Genomic DNA, 13,820 nt, shown 5'->3' with positions numbered 1-13,820 from the left:
CCTTCCCGGCTTTTCCAGAGGAAGAGGACGGCGGCCAGGTGAGGGTTGGAGGAGCACAGGACGGAGGACGAAGCAGCAGAAGGAAAGCCTCTAATGTCCGGCTGAGGGTCACAGCGCAGAACCTGCCGTCCTGAACGCTCGCACTGCACTGTTGTGTCTGCCTGCTTCGTAATCTGGATTTAGTACCTGTACGATTTGGGGAGCTTGGAAAATGCGCCCAACTCCTCATTTTGTGCCTCCTTTAAATTACTTTGTTTTAGCAACAGAAATCTGTTTTACCTCCTTAAGAAAAAAGTGCTGAAGCGGGGGTAAGGCCCCAGCCCCCAGGAAGGGAGCTTCCGGGGTTGGCAAGGAGCACCCCGCTCAGCCGGGGGAGAGGACAGGAAACGAGAGGACCCTGGCGTTCGGGCTTGTTTCCCCGTGTGCACAAGGAGGACGCGGGTAAACCAAGTTGGGTTGTTGAGACCGTTACGTTTCAATCTCTGAAATGCTTAATGAGAAAAACAAACCAAGAAAAACACTTTTAGGGAGTGAAAAATCCCAACAAAACGGTCCATTGCCCCGCCAGGCGTGCCCGTTTGCCCTCCCAGGGCTTAGTCTGTACCCACCCAACCTGGACGAGAACGGGACTGTCTGTGCGTCTCCCGGCGACTCAGAACTGCACGCGTGGGTTCAACACGGGAGAGTGAATCAGCAGCGAGGGTCCAGGCTGCTCGGGCTGGGCGGCCCCAGCTTGGGACCAGGTCGGACCTGGGGCAGGGCAGGGCGGGGCGGCCTGAGATGGGGAGCAGACCCCGGCCGGCGGGCGGGACGCGTCCGGGGCGGGGACCCGGGCGGAGAGCGGACTCCGACAGGGCGGACCCCGGGGGCGGGCCCGGGCGGGGCGGGCCGGGAAGGCGGAAGGCCTCGGCCAGCTCGAAGGCCGACCGCTGCGTGGCTGCTCCGGCGCCGCTGTGGAATCCACCGGTCCCGCGACCCCAGCCCGCGGCGCCATGGCTTCGCAGCTGCTGTGGTTCTGCAACTGGAGCACGCTGGGCGTGTGCGCGGCGCTGAAGCTGCCGCAGATCTCCTCCGTGCTGGCGGCGCGCAGCGCGCGGGGCATCAGCCTCCCGAGCTTGCTGCTGGAGCTGGCGGGGTAAGGCCGTGCGGCGGGCAGCCCTCTCCCCCCGGCCTCTGCGGCCTGCGGAGTCTGGGAGCCCCCGGAGAGCCCCGGCTCTCCCCACCGAGGGGCGGGGAGCTGAGCGGACTGCGCTGGGAGCGGCGCCCGCCTCCCCCGCGCTCTGGGGCTCCCCGAGCGTGTGTGGTTACGGAGTGACCGCGCACGCCCATTTCACAGATAAGGAAAGCGACCCCCAGCGACCCCCATCCGCCGGTTGGCGACACAACCCGCCATCCAGCTTCGAGGAGGCCCCCGGCACCTGCCGCTCTCGTGCACATCCGGCCTGAGGCCGCCCCCGCCGTCACCGCCTCTCTCAGGGCTCGGTTTTCTCACCTGCAAGATGATGGCTTGGACTTGAATTCTCAGGACCCTCTGTCTTGAAAGCTGCACGTTGGTGGGCTGGAGAGGTTGCTCAGCTAGGGGAGCTCTTTGTGGGGCGGGGGGGGTGTGCTTGAATCTGTGCAGGGAAAAGGGGCCGGGGTCGGACAGACAGGAGCCAGGCTGCTCCAAGAGTGGGCTTATCCACTGGGAACCCCGAGTGGTGCCCCGACGCAGTATTTACAGATCTAAACGCGGAAGGCAGAGTTGTATAACTTAGTAGGGAAGACTCGAATTCCTGGGAAAACAGAGGACACGGGAAACCGAGCGCCCCGCCAGCCAGGCCCCCCTTTGTCACCGGCAGCTCCGAGGGCCGGTCCTCTCGGCAGAGGCACCCCCGGGAGGGGCAGCCCAGTTGGCTCACTCCGGGATCGGGGGTCGCAGGGAGCCGGGGTGAGGGCTGGGGGTGGGGGCAGTGTGAGACCTCGGCCGGGTGGGGTGGGGTGCTTCCGGCCGCGCGCAGGGTGAGCGCAGGTGCCTGTAGAGTCGCGGCGCCCACCTCGTGCAACTTGTCGGCAGGCTGTGCCCGCGTCCGCTCACTCTAATAGCCCACCTTAGCAAAGCCAGCCCTCCGCATGGCGGGAGAGCCGCAAGGGCGGGGGAGGAGGCCTAGGGGTCCTGCAGGGGTCACAGTGCGGGCAGAGGCCGCCGGCCGGCCGGTCCCCTGCCCCCAGCACCGCGGGGAGCCAGGGCCAAGGCCCACGCCCTACTGCCGCCACCCTCTCCCGGAAGCCCCCTGGAAGTGGGCACGGCACCCTCCACTGGACTCCTATGCCTTCTGGGCCCGCCTCGGGCAGCAGTTTATCACAGGGTTTCTCATGAGCTCGCTCTGTGTTGCCCCTGTGCCGTCTAAGCATCATCTCATGCACTCCTGACAGCCCGAGAGAACCGCTTTTCTCTCCAGACAGTAGGAACCTTAGGCCAGGGAGGTGAGCTCCTTGCCCAAGTTCACGCAGCAGCACCAGTCCTGGCTGCCCACCCTCCCTGGGTTTTGCAGTTTTCTAGGCTCATCTACAATATTGTGGGTGGGGGAAGGGTTGGCGGGTACCTTACCCTGTTCCCCTTCTCCCTCCCCCAGCCTTCTCTGGTGAGGGCCGGCCGGCTGGGGACGCTGGCCCCCCACCTCCCACCCATCCTGTGACCCTCCTCCCCGCAGCCCAGCTCAGCGGGGCCAGGAGCGGATGGGGCACGGCTCCTGGCCGCATCGGCACACGCCCTCCTAGCTTGGGCCGGGAGGGCGGTTAGGTCCGGATGAAGGGCAGGCACTCTGACCCACCCCTGGGAGGACCGGAGGTGCGGGGGCCTCACAGCCGGAGCGAGGAGACAACGGGTGGTTCAGGTCTGAGCCGCTGACGGGCTGGGATGTGTGCGCCGGGAAGCCAGGAAGCTTGGCCTCTTCTCCCGAGAAGGGTGGGTCCTGAGGTCTTTACCCACCGCGTGCCCCTATCCCCATCCTCTTAAGGGCTAGAATTTCCTTAAAGAACTGAAGGTTGCTCTTCATGCCTTCCCAGCACTGCCCCCTCCTCAGCTGGGCGGCACTCCGGAAGGCCACCGGGATCGTCCGGGTGACTCCTCCCTCCTCAGAGCCCGGGCTCGGCTCACTGCGGTGCCCAGACAGGGCCAGCCGTAGGAGCCCCGCCGGGGGTGGCTCACAGCTCCTCGATGCCTCTGCTGGTTGTGCAGTTCTGGTGTGTGACCTTCCAAGGCGGCTGCTGGTGCCACTGCCTGAGACCCGGGCTTCAGGGGCAGGTGCACGTGGGTGCAGAAGCCCTTTCTCTTCTAATCCTGGTGGTGTGGTTTGCCCCCCAAAAAAGTCGTTTATAAGTGACCACCATAAGGGACTTGTATATATGTAAAGCCAGTACTGGTTGCTCCAAAAATCGTGGAGATTATTAGATGAACGTTGCATCCTTTTTGGTCTGAATCCCCTTCCTTGACGCTTGCGGGCTCCAACAAGAAGTTCCGGGCTTCACTGATGAGCCTGTGCCCCTGGGTGCTGGGCGGCCTCCCCGCTCTGTGCTCAGCGCGCTTCTCTCCGCAGGTTCCTGGTGTTCCTCCGGTACCAGTGTTACTACGAGTACCCGCTGCTCACCTACCTGGAGTTCCCCATTCTCATTGCACAAGGTAAGCAGGCCACCCCTCCGAACCCTTTGCCCAAGGGCGGCCCTCGGCTTCCCTCACCCCGAGCCTTTCCCTTTCAGACATCATTCTCCTGCTGTGTGTCTTCCATTTCAACGGGAACGTGAAGCGGGCAGCTCCATACATAGCCCTGTATCCTTCCAGCGTCTAAGAATCAGAGAGGGGACTGGGTGCCCCTTGCTAATAGTATGCATTATCAAGAAGAGTCTTTTACCAGATATGTGTTCCTTTGTTAAACTAAAAAAGAAACCCAAATGTAAGACTCCGCGAGAGCAAATACATCTTCTCAACCCAGTGCACCCAGTGCAGTGCAGCCCCTGCCTGGTGGCCTCCCCTGAAAGACCAGGGCATCCCAGTGTGCCCACAGACCAAGCAGGATGGAGATTAGCACGTCCCTGCTGAGCATCTGAGCTACAGAAGCACCCCGGCTAAAAGTGACATCATCCACCTTGATTCTTGAGCCAAAGGGAGACATTTCTTTCTTTCCCAAAGATGTCCCCAAAGTATAAACACAATGCCACCGACACAGCTGGCCAGTGGGCTTGCCGCCGCGGGGTGGAGGGTGGGGCGGGCCCACGATGGCTTGTTCAGAGTGAAAATCCTGCCCCTGGTGAAGATACCGGGAGGATCACAGTGGTCATCACACAGAGATAGCCCCACTTACACGGCACCTTCTGTGAACAAGCGCAAGCTTTCATTTCAGTTTTCTTTGTAAAAACTGTTATTCTCTTGTTGAACTTCACACTCCTTAAAAGGCCAGGAAATTCTTTTGTGTGGCTGTTGGTTAATCCACCCACTTGTGTGAACTGATCTGAGCTGTTTACTGACACATCCTCAGGGTGGGGGAAAGAAGGACGCCAGAGGCTGCCTGCCCCAGTGCCGAGGGGATATGGGGCGTGGGTAGCAGCCGCTGCCCCACTACTTGGGCAGACCTTGCACGTGGGCCATGAACTCTCCAAGCTCTGTCTGTGAAATGGGATAGAATGCCTACCTTTTAGAGTAGTTGCAAGAACTGAAGTCCCGGGAGCCCAGGAGAAGATGAGCAAGTGGCCAAGTGCAGAGTCATCATGGCTGTCACTAGAAGCCTGTCTGGGAAGGTGCAGATTCAGTCCTGACCCTCTGCTGTTTGATTGAGTTATAAGCCCCCTGACTCAGGTTCCATCTGGAAAAAGAGGGACTGCATGGGTCTGCTTTCCTCCCCACATCCAGGTTAGTCCCAGCTGGTTACAGAGTGCTCGAGGGATGAAAAGCATTGTGTGATTCACTTTATAAATAAAATGCAACAACTTATCTGTGCAGATGGTGAGGCTGTAGGTTAGGAAATGCCAGTGTTGGTGGCACCTCTGTGGCATCAGCCAGATGTTTCTGACTCGCTCCTGTCAGTTGTGATGTGGGAGAGCAAATAAGTAGGGTGCCGTATTACCATTGAATTTTTCTTTTAGCAGAGTATTTCCTAAATATTGCACAGGACATTCTTCTATTAAAGAATTATTTGTTAATTCACCTGAATCCATAACTGGGTGTCCTGTATTTTTATTTGCTAAATCTGGCAACCCTACCAAAAAAGTCATCTCTAGGACTTCAGAAGCCACTACTACTGGTCAAGTTTTATAAAATGTATATTTGGAATGAATAGAGTGAGGTGCAGTGGTACAAAAGTGGGTATAATTAATTTTGAAAATTGAATTAGGGAGTTCTAAAAACAAGCTTTCATCTACCTAGATTCAGGCTGCCTCTCTCATGTTGACCAGGTTGCTGGTATTTAGTTCTGACTTTGAGTACAGGGCTTGTCTATATCAATCCTTCATTTAAATACTGTCATTAACTAGTGGGTTAGGTCCCTACAATGTGCCACAAGGCCTTAAGGAAGTAGAAAGGGCAAGGTCCATTTAAATCCATACTAAAAGGTCCATAGTAAGTCCACTTTGCAGATAAGCAAACCAAGGACAAGAGAAGAAAAGTTACTTTCCCAAGGTCACAGCAGAGGCTCCTAGCTGTCCCCTCACTGACCTGGCCACCCCCTCTCCTGAGTTTGTCTCAGCTTCTCCAGCTGGGCTTTCTATTCCCGCAACATCGCTGAGCTTGATGAAAATCAAGTATCATTCCTCCTGTCCCCTAGCAGTGCTCACACCAGCTGTAGCATTTTCACACCATAGTGGGAAAGGGACAAATCAGTAAACAGTGTCATGTGACACTGGCTTTGCAGAACACACCTACTCTGTAATGTGGGACCTCTCTCTGAAGAGCTTTGACATTGCATTTGAGAAGTCTGTAAGGTCAGGAATAGTTAAAATCGTCCGCACTTTTCCCAACTCTAGGAACAGTCCACAGACACAGGGCTTTTTGTAAATTTCTTCCATAATCTGCTTTGGTTTTTTTGGGCTCCTAGCAGGTGTTCACTTAAACTATTTTGGTCTTTTCCTGATCTGACAAGTTCTAGCAGAGCCATTCCCAAGCTGACTTACATGTGTAACCTCTGCGGTCTGGGTGTGTTTCCAGAAGTTCGGGGCTGGGGTGGGGGGCATGGGGCGTTGCTGACAGCCGAGCCACTCCCTTAGCACTTGGTAAGATTGGTGTCTTTGTGGTTTGTGCTCGCCCTGCAGAAGTGGATCATAGATCTGGCCCTGGTAAGTCAATCGCCCCTTGAAAAGAAAGTGTGTGAAACAGCAGTCTGTCTGTCCCCCTTCTCCATGCCACCTGCCCTGCAAAGAACTTTATAGATGAAATGTTTAACCTGCTAACTTTTCAGCTGTACCAAAGGACCGTGGCTTGAAAGTGAGTGCTATCCAAATAGCAAAAGACATCATTCTCACTTAAATGTATGGGTTTTTTTTCCTTACTTCCTTTTTTGGGGGCTCGTAGAGACTAGATTGGGGAAGTGGTCAGTAGCTGAATGCAGAACCGAGCATAAGTTCAAGAGCTTCTTATCAGGTATGTAATTACATACTGGCCACCACATACTCCCTCTTTTTCTAACTTTGCCCCACCGACATTTATCCCTCCTTGGAAAAGGCTTAGCTTTATACCTTTTTCCTTCCTTGGGTAAGGGCCAGAAATTCCCCAGCCGTGAGAAGAGGATTCTGATGGTGGGTCAGGAAGCGTGTGACCACAGATCTTTTCTCCAAGGTGGCAAAGTAAACGCCAACCAGTGGAAAAAGAGCTGACTGCGAATCACCAGGCACTGCCTACCACCCAAACTCATGACTTTTGTCCCTTCTGGGCACCCTCCCCAGTGTCTCATCTGTGACCCTTTTTTGGAAAGTGGACTTGACTCCTAGTTACCTTTCAACCTTGTGAAGTGCAGAGCAAATAAGCCGTATTGCCATAGTAATGAGTAATTCTTTAGAATAACCATGTCCCCAACATTTCACAGGACATACTTATGCTAAAAAATTATTTGTTGCTGATCTGAAATTTACTTTTGTCTGGGTGTACTGTATTTTTATTTGCTAAATCTGGTAACCCTACAAAGAAGTCACCTCTTGGATCTCAGCAGCAGCAGCTGCTGCTGGTCAAATCGGTACGGTTCTGGTTAGTTGGGGTGCTGAGGCCATCGTGAGCCTCCCCCTGAGGAACTCCATCCCAGGACTCCGGGGTTCCAGGCTTATCAGAAATAGGGTGCAGGGTCAAAGGCTGCAGGGTTTTTGTCTCTTCCGTGTCCACCTTCTCAGTGAATGCTCTAGTCTAACCCCACACTGATACTCTAATGGATCACAAAGTATAGCTTGTTTCCCTCACGAACCACAGCCTGCATGCCAGGCTCTGGGCTGTCGCTGTCCACAGTGTGTGTCCTGGTGCCTATCTGTAGTGGGCACTGGGGCCTCAGGGACAAGGTGGCTGGCTGAAGGATCACGAAGCTGCAGAGAGGAGAATGTTTGGGCCTCAGAGCTCACAGGGGGGCAGAAAACCCTAGGGTCATCTTGGGGAGGGGCGCTGTTTCAGTTCGTGAAAAACTCACATTATTGGAGGCATACAGGTCTGTCACTTTCAAAAGGAAGTGCCAGTTGAGACGGACAAAGCGTTTCCACACAACTGGTAATTCACATACTCTTATAGTTTATTCACAAAAAGATAGGCTTAAAGTACTTAAAAGTGATTCCTGGGACAGTCTAAGCTCCCTTCTTCTTTCCGGTCCTGTTCTGTGTTTTTGAAAAATCTAACAGTCTGCAGTTGAATGGGTATAATGAGATTGTCCAGGCCTTGATTATGCCCCCAAAGAAAACTCCTTCCTGATTCCAGAGATGGCATTTTCTCCCAGAAGCCAGATTGGGTGGAGAACTTAGTGGGCACTGTTAGGATAACCATTCAGCCAAGCCTACTACAGTGCGGGCCGTGCCCAGGACACGTGTGAGCAGAGCCCTGCCTAAACCCCCGAGTGCAGACTTCCTGACCTCCAATTCCTGTGCCCCTTGGTCCTGACCCACTCCCACCGGCGGTGCCGCCCTGGGTCCGGTGGCCCTCAGAAGCTGTTTCCCCTGAGTCTGTCCCACCTCAGTCACCCAGCTCACCTGAACTGCGCAAGAGCCTTTTCGCTCACAGGCCTCCTGGCTGGGGGCTGGCTGGGCCCTGTTCAGGGTGGAGGGCGCTGCAAAGCAGCGGACTAACTCGACAAGGCTTCTGACCTTGCAGGGCAGCAGAGGGCCTGAGTGCCTCAGCAAGGGACACAGGAGAATGGCCAGAGGTTCAGGGCTGAACCTCTGGGGGCTGCTTTGAGTTGTGGCTTTCCCCGCACGCTGACACTGCATCTATGTATTTCTCCCTTTTGGCAGGTGGGGGAGCTAGGCCTGACCAGGCAGTCATTCTTACTCTCAACCTCAAACTAGCTGCTGCCGTGTTATCTCTGAACAGTGGAATCGGTGGGTTATAAACGTCTCACTGTTGCATTCTTTTTCACCAAACTTGGGTTTTGACCTTGTACGAATTGGTTATTACTTGACCTGAACATTTGGCTTCAACGCGCTTTCACTATCTGGTGCTCTTTTGTTTTAACTGAGAGACTAACTTTCTTCTGTTGTGTGTGCAAACAGCATTTATGTACTTTCATCAGCGCGGCCAGTAAGTTTGCTCAGCTCCAGTACCTGTGGAGGACCGCGGACTCGGGAGCTGTGAGCGCACTGACGTGGAGCCTCGCTTCCTACACCTGTGCAGGTAAGAACTTGACTCCAGTGGCCGGGTGTCCTTTGTGGGCTTCAGGTGTCTACCCAGAAGTGTGCTGACTTGGCGTCCAGGTGTCAGTCCCTTGAGCTTTACTCCTTTGCAAATAGCTATTCAGATAGACTCTCCTAGTGGATCCATATTTACAAGGCTGATGTAATAGACCACTCTCCATGCAAGATCCATATTCCAGTTGCTAAAAAAAGTGAAAGCACACATTGCTCCAAAATGTGGCCTAATAAGGTCTTCCTTGTACTTTGAAAAGCATCAAGAACTTGATTACACTGAACCCACTAACTTATTTTGAAAATATGAATCTTTATGATGTAATGGATTGAGATGAAAATCACACATTGACTTTGATAATGAATATAACTTGCAACAGTGGAGTTTTCTGAAGCCATATTATTTGGTCTTAAGAATTCCCATTGTTCATTTGGGACTATCTAAAATGCATATATGCCATATTAGGTAGAAACATTAAAAAAATTCAGAGCCATCACATTAGATTTTCTAGTTTTAGGTATTGGAATTACACCTCTTCATGTTCCTTCTACATCTTAAAGGACCAATTTCTCCACCCAGGGTTGCTGGTAGGGGTCTTTATGTCCAAAGTTATTTAAAAGTGAGATTTCTTGTGTTTATTTTCAGCTTTAAAATGTTTTATGTGTTTTTGGGTAATACCATTTCTGGAATTGATCAGATAAAATTTACTTATTAGCACCTTAATTTTATCTTCTGGTAATTTCATCCTTAAATGATGCTTATTAAGTTTTCTTTTAGGAAATCTTAAGAACTTATAACTGCAGGGACCATGTATTACATTTCAATCTATTTTGCATGCTGTGTACATGAGTATTTGTTAAATGGATGATAAACTGAGATTTGTAATTTTATGAGAATCAATGTACATCTGGCTTCCCTTTTTGATAGATGAGTCAAAAACTTCAATACTGACTTAGAAATGAATGAAGTGTGCATTTGTAGCACTTACCCTAATTTCCTTCGGTCTCTACTGTCCAGTTCACTTTGGAACTGAGCACTACCATGTAGCATTTATTAAGCCTTTTTAAGAATTTGAGCATCCCTTAGCTAGCCACCTTCCTAAAATGGATGGAGTCTTCTCTCCATCTACTTAAGACCCAATACTTCCATTTATTTGCTAATCAGGTATTCACATGTGTGTTTAAAGCCTTGGTATCAAAATTGGAAATGGAGTATTTCCAATTTGGTCTCTGCCTTTGAGGGTTTAGTTTACTTGGAAGGGAAAATCAAAAAGCTACCATGCCAGTACACGTTAAGTGCAGAGTGTTAGGCAGCGGGAGCTTCCTGTGGGCGGGTTAGGGCAGGAGAGGCAGGCTTGTTTAAAGGGAGGGGTGCCCTCCAGCAGTCCACATCTGCACTGTGTCAGCCCTACGGGTACCCTGGTTTCTTAAGAGTTTGCCAAGTGAAATGCTATACCACAAAAATTGAACTGAACAGTTCTAGTTAGACCCTGGAAAATTTTGCCTTCTGGGCCTGGGTTTTATCAATATAATATCTATAAAACAAAGAGGTAGAGTTGAGTGATTTAAAAACATTGTTGTTTTACATTTAATTGTTGTAGTGGGAGACTTACTTCAAATGAAACCTTACCAGAAGCTCCATACGGAAATGAGATTTTCACAAGTTGCTTTTTGGGGTGGCGAACTTGTGGGTAGGCGTATCAGTGGAAGGGGCACTCCCCTCACTGGGCAGCACTGAAATACCTTCTAGGAAGAAGTTCATTTATGAGCAGCTTCAAAACCCCTGGGCTAGGTGGGCCGCAGGGCTGGATTTCAGATGTTTTATGAGATGCAGTACAATTTCGTATTCTCTACTACCAAAATCTTTCAAGAATGGCTGGCATATATTCCTATATTTAACATGGAAAGACATTAGCTAAGTACTGTCTGAGAAGTTGACATTTATTGCTGAATTTTTTCTTACAGCAAGAATAGTAACAACTTTAATGACCACCAGTGATCTTACAAGTAAGCAAAATATTTTTGTGCTCACTTCCCTCTTTGAATTTTATGCCATTTGTGTCCTTCATTTGTAAGTTGTCTTACGGTTTAACAGATCAACTTGGCTCTACTGGGTTCTAAATTTAGAGGCCAGCAACAATACATTTCTGGTCTTCATCTATCACCATTCACTAGTAAGCATCTACTTCATGTAGTACCTGGGATGAAATATGCACAAGATAGTATATTCCTCTTTGTAGAGCTTCTACTCCAGTAGTGGGAATGGACAGTTATCACACAATTAACTACTGAAAAATATTGTGAAAGATTTTGAAAGAGTCAGACAGGATGGGCAACTAACAGGGAAAGAGGGGCTAGCTGGAGGAACTAAGAAGATAAATTTGAGGAAGAGTGAGATTTGGAGGTGGCGAAGACACTGCTGAAAGGAGCGTAGGTATAAAGGTCCTAAGCAGAGAGGAGGCGTGGCTTCACAGCAGAGAGTACCCATGGGGCTGGAGGGAGAGTGGGGAGTGAGTCTAATGAGATGGGAGGCAGTGGCAGTGGCCAAAGTGGTCTACAGCCTTAAAACTGCCCGTAAGTGGTAGGGGGGCTTTTTTAAGTAGGGGAGTAACATAGTAATTTGACTCCATGTCCTTGTTCTGTTTTTTCAAGAAGAGATACTATGATGGAGAAAATATATGGGTGAACCTAAAAGGAATTTAGCAATTCCTTAGGCTGAATTTTCAACTCCCAAATCAAGCATGCACATTGGAAAATGATTAGAACAGTGTCACCTATTCTTTGAACACTCTGAATATGTCCCTGGTGCACAGACCCTTTAAAATAAGCTGTTACTTGAGAAATAAACACTGCTACAGAACACGGGGATGCATTTATTAGTCCCTTCCTAGACTGTATCTCCGGCTCAAATACTCCCCGTCAGCTCTGAGAGAAGGATTAAGTGCTCTTTGGTTACTGCATCAACTTGGGTCAGGTGGGGAAGGGGAAAGGAAACAGGCCTGGGTCTTCTCTGTAATACTTGGAAGAATTCTCTGCATAGAAAGAAGAGTCGAACTGTAATTAAGCACAATAATCCTGCATATTAAAGATTAAGTTTAATAGATGGAGAATGTTCTGTGATTTGCCTTGTATTCCAGGTGACAGCTGATCCTTTAGCTAAATATAAATGTCTTAAAAGTTGTTCTACAACCACACAGATACATTTAATCTCCCAAGTCTTATCAGGAGAGTATCAAGTTATTCTAAGCTACCTTTTCTGCCCCCAGATACGTTTGGAACCAAAGTTGTTCAAAAGTTCTTGTGACGCAAAGTTCTAAGTTTCATTTTTAGGGGTGACGTTGTATTTAGGCTTCTACAGAGCAGTTGATTTTGTTTTATAACATGGTAACTTTCTTAATATGTACCTTTTCTTTTTGACTGATTTCAGTGCTTACACGTTTTGTGATTATGCTGGCTTTAAATATATGGATAACAGCTACAGTACTTCGCTACCGGGTGACTGTTGAAAAGGCTGAATGATGGACATATTACACCTATATACACAGTGGATTTCGAATTAACTGAACCAAAGGGGAAAAAAAGCTCATTACTAAATCATGGTCTTTAATAAATTTTGTTGTCTCAGAAACTTTGAAACCAAAGGTATTTTAGACATCAAAGAGCCACTTAAACACTTGTTTAAAATAGGTCCATTTCCCTACTTCTCCACCCACTTCATTAGGCTAAGGTAGGGCTCAAGCACCTGCAGTTTTGAAGACTGATGATCGATGGAAGTCGTCCAAGAAGCCCATTTTGAGATGATCAAGTTCTCTCTAAAAAGCTAACTACATGTTTTTCAGTGTTTGGAATCAAAGTCATCCTTTCCACAGCATAAGCGAACATGGGGTGGGATTCTGCTTAAAGTCAGAAGTGGAACTGCATTTAACTACTAGGGTTCACTTTGTGGGACTGTTTAATTGTAACACAGAACAGGATGGCCTTATTCTATCATAATAAAGCGTAATACAATTCTTAGGCTATAGCAAGGCTTTCAAGGCAAGCCAAAATGTAACTGACTTGAGTTCCTTTTCCAGAGCAGTCCTTTAACTTCATACTGTGCTTTTAATTCCTAACAAAAGGTGCTTCTACCTGCAGTCTCTGCTTACCATAAGGCAATGCCAGCGAACTTCCTGATTCAGGTATGCTGCCATTTAAAAAGGGCTACACCTACTCAAAAAAAAATAGGTTTTGAAAACATAAGCAGTAAAAGGTATTGCTGGATTTTTGCCCAGTTTTTATGGATTTTATTTACTATACTATCATATTCTAAACATGTTTAGATTATTGTACACTGTATTTTCCTATAAAATTTATAAACCTTAACATTTAAAAACTTTCACCTTATTGAATGGCATTGTTATATAAAGTAAATGAGGTTTATTAGAAAGGTTTTAGCTTCCTATGTGAAAATTTTCATGTTTTGAACTCTGCTGAATCTTAAAACTGTCAGTTGTTTCAATGTGATTAGTTTTAAGTTATGTAAAGTAGTTTTTAAAATATCAACTGTGCTCAATCCTTTGAGAACTACTGCTTGGGACCAGCAGGTAAAGAAACATGGATCTAAAAATAAATAATAAATCACTCATTCTAGTTTTAAAAATCATAGTTGTCATTTAAAAAAAAACCCAAGTGAATCTTTTCATATGCAGTTATAATCTAACCATTAGTAAAAATATAAATTATGTGAAGATTTTTAGTCCAATAAATATTTTCTTTAAGAACGCTTTTTGTATCACTACTTCTCATTGCCTAAAGCAACTCTATTAAGAAAATACTATCTTAGGTGAAGAGTTCTCCATTTTTTCCTCCTTTGCGAGGGAAGGGAATAAACATTTAAGCTATGCCATATACTTTATCATATTTAATCCCACAACAATCCTGTAAATAAATAATTTCCATTTTACAATTAAGAACACTGAGGCTCAGAGTGAATAACCTGTCCCAGA

General features: G+C 48.8%; 1 protein-coding gene across 2 annotated transcripts; it reads left to right on the top strand.

Moving 5' to 3' along the window:
* The first annotated feature begins 449 nt into the window (after positions 1–449).
* SLC66A3 (solute carrier family 66 member 3) lies at positions 450–13,596 on the top strand. Of its 2 annotated transcripts, XM_036881828.2 has the most exons (7): positions 875–1,135; positions 3,579–3,661; positions 3,739–3,808; positions 6,246–6,303; positions 8,704–8,824; positions 10,801–10,842; positions 12,263–13,596. In XM_036881828.2, exons 1-7 carry the CDS (start codon positions 993–995, stop codon positions 12,352–12,354), a joined length of 609 nt encoding a protein of 202 aa, XP_036737723.2. In that variant the 5' UTR covers positions 875–992; the 3' UTR covers positions 12,355–13,596. The 2 variants fall into 2 exon arrangements, with proteins under 2 accessions (XP_036737724.2, XP_036737723.2); XM_036881829.2 differs by lacking the exons at positions 875–1,135; positions 3,739–3,808; positions 6,246–6,303 and adding an exon at positions 450–743.
* The last annotated feature ends 224 nt before the right edge of the window (positions 13,597–13,820 follow it).

The sequence above is a fragment of the Manis pentadactyla genome, chromosome 2 (assembly GCF_030020395.1).
Source record: "Manis pentadactyla isolate mManPen7 chromosome 2, mManPen7.hap1, whole genome shotgun sequence".
Taxonomy (NCBI): domain Eukaryota; kingdom Metazoa; phylum Chordata; class Mammalia; order Pholidota; family Manidae; genus Manis; species Manis pentadactyla.
The sequence above is the reverse complement of the archived record's forward strand: the minus strand, read 5'-3'. Positions and strand labels throughout refer to the sequence as shown.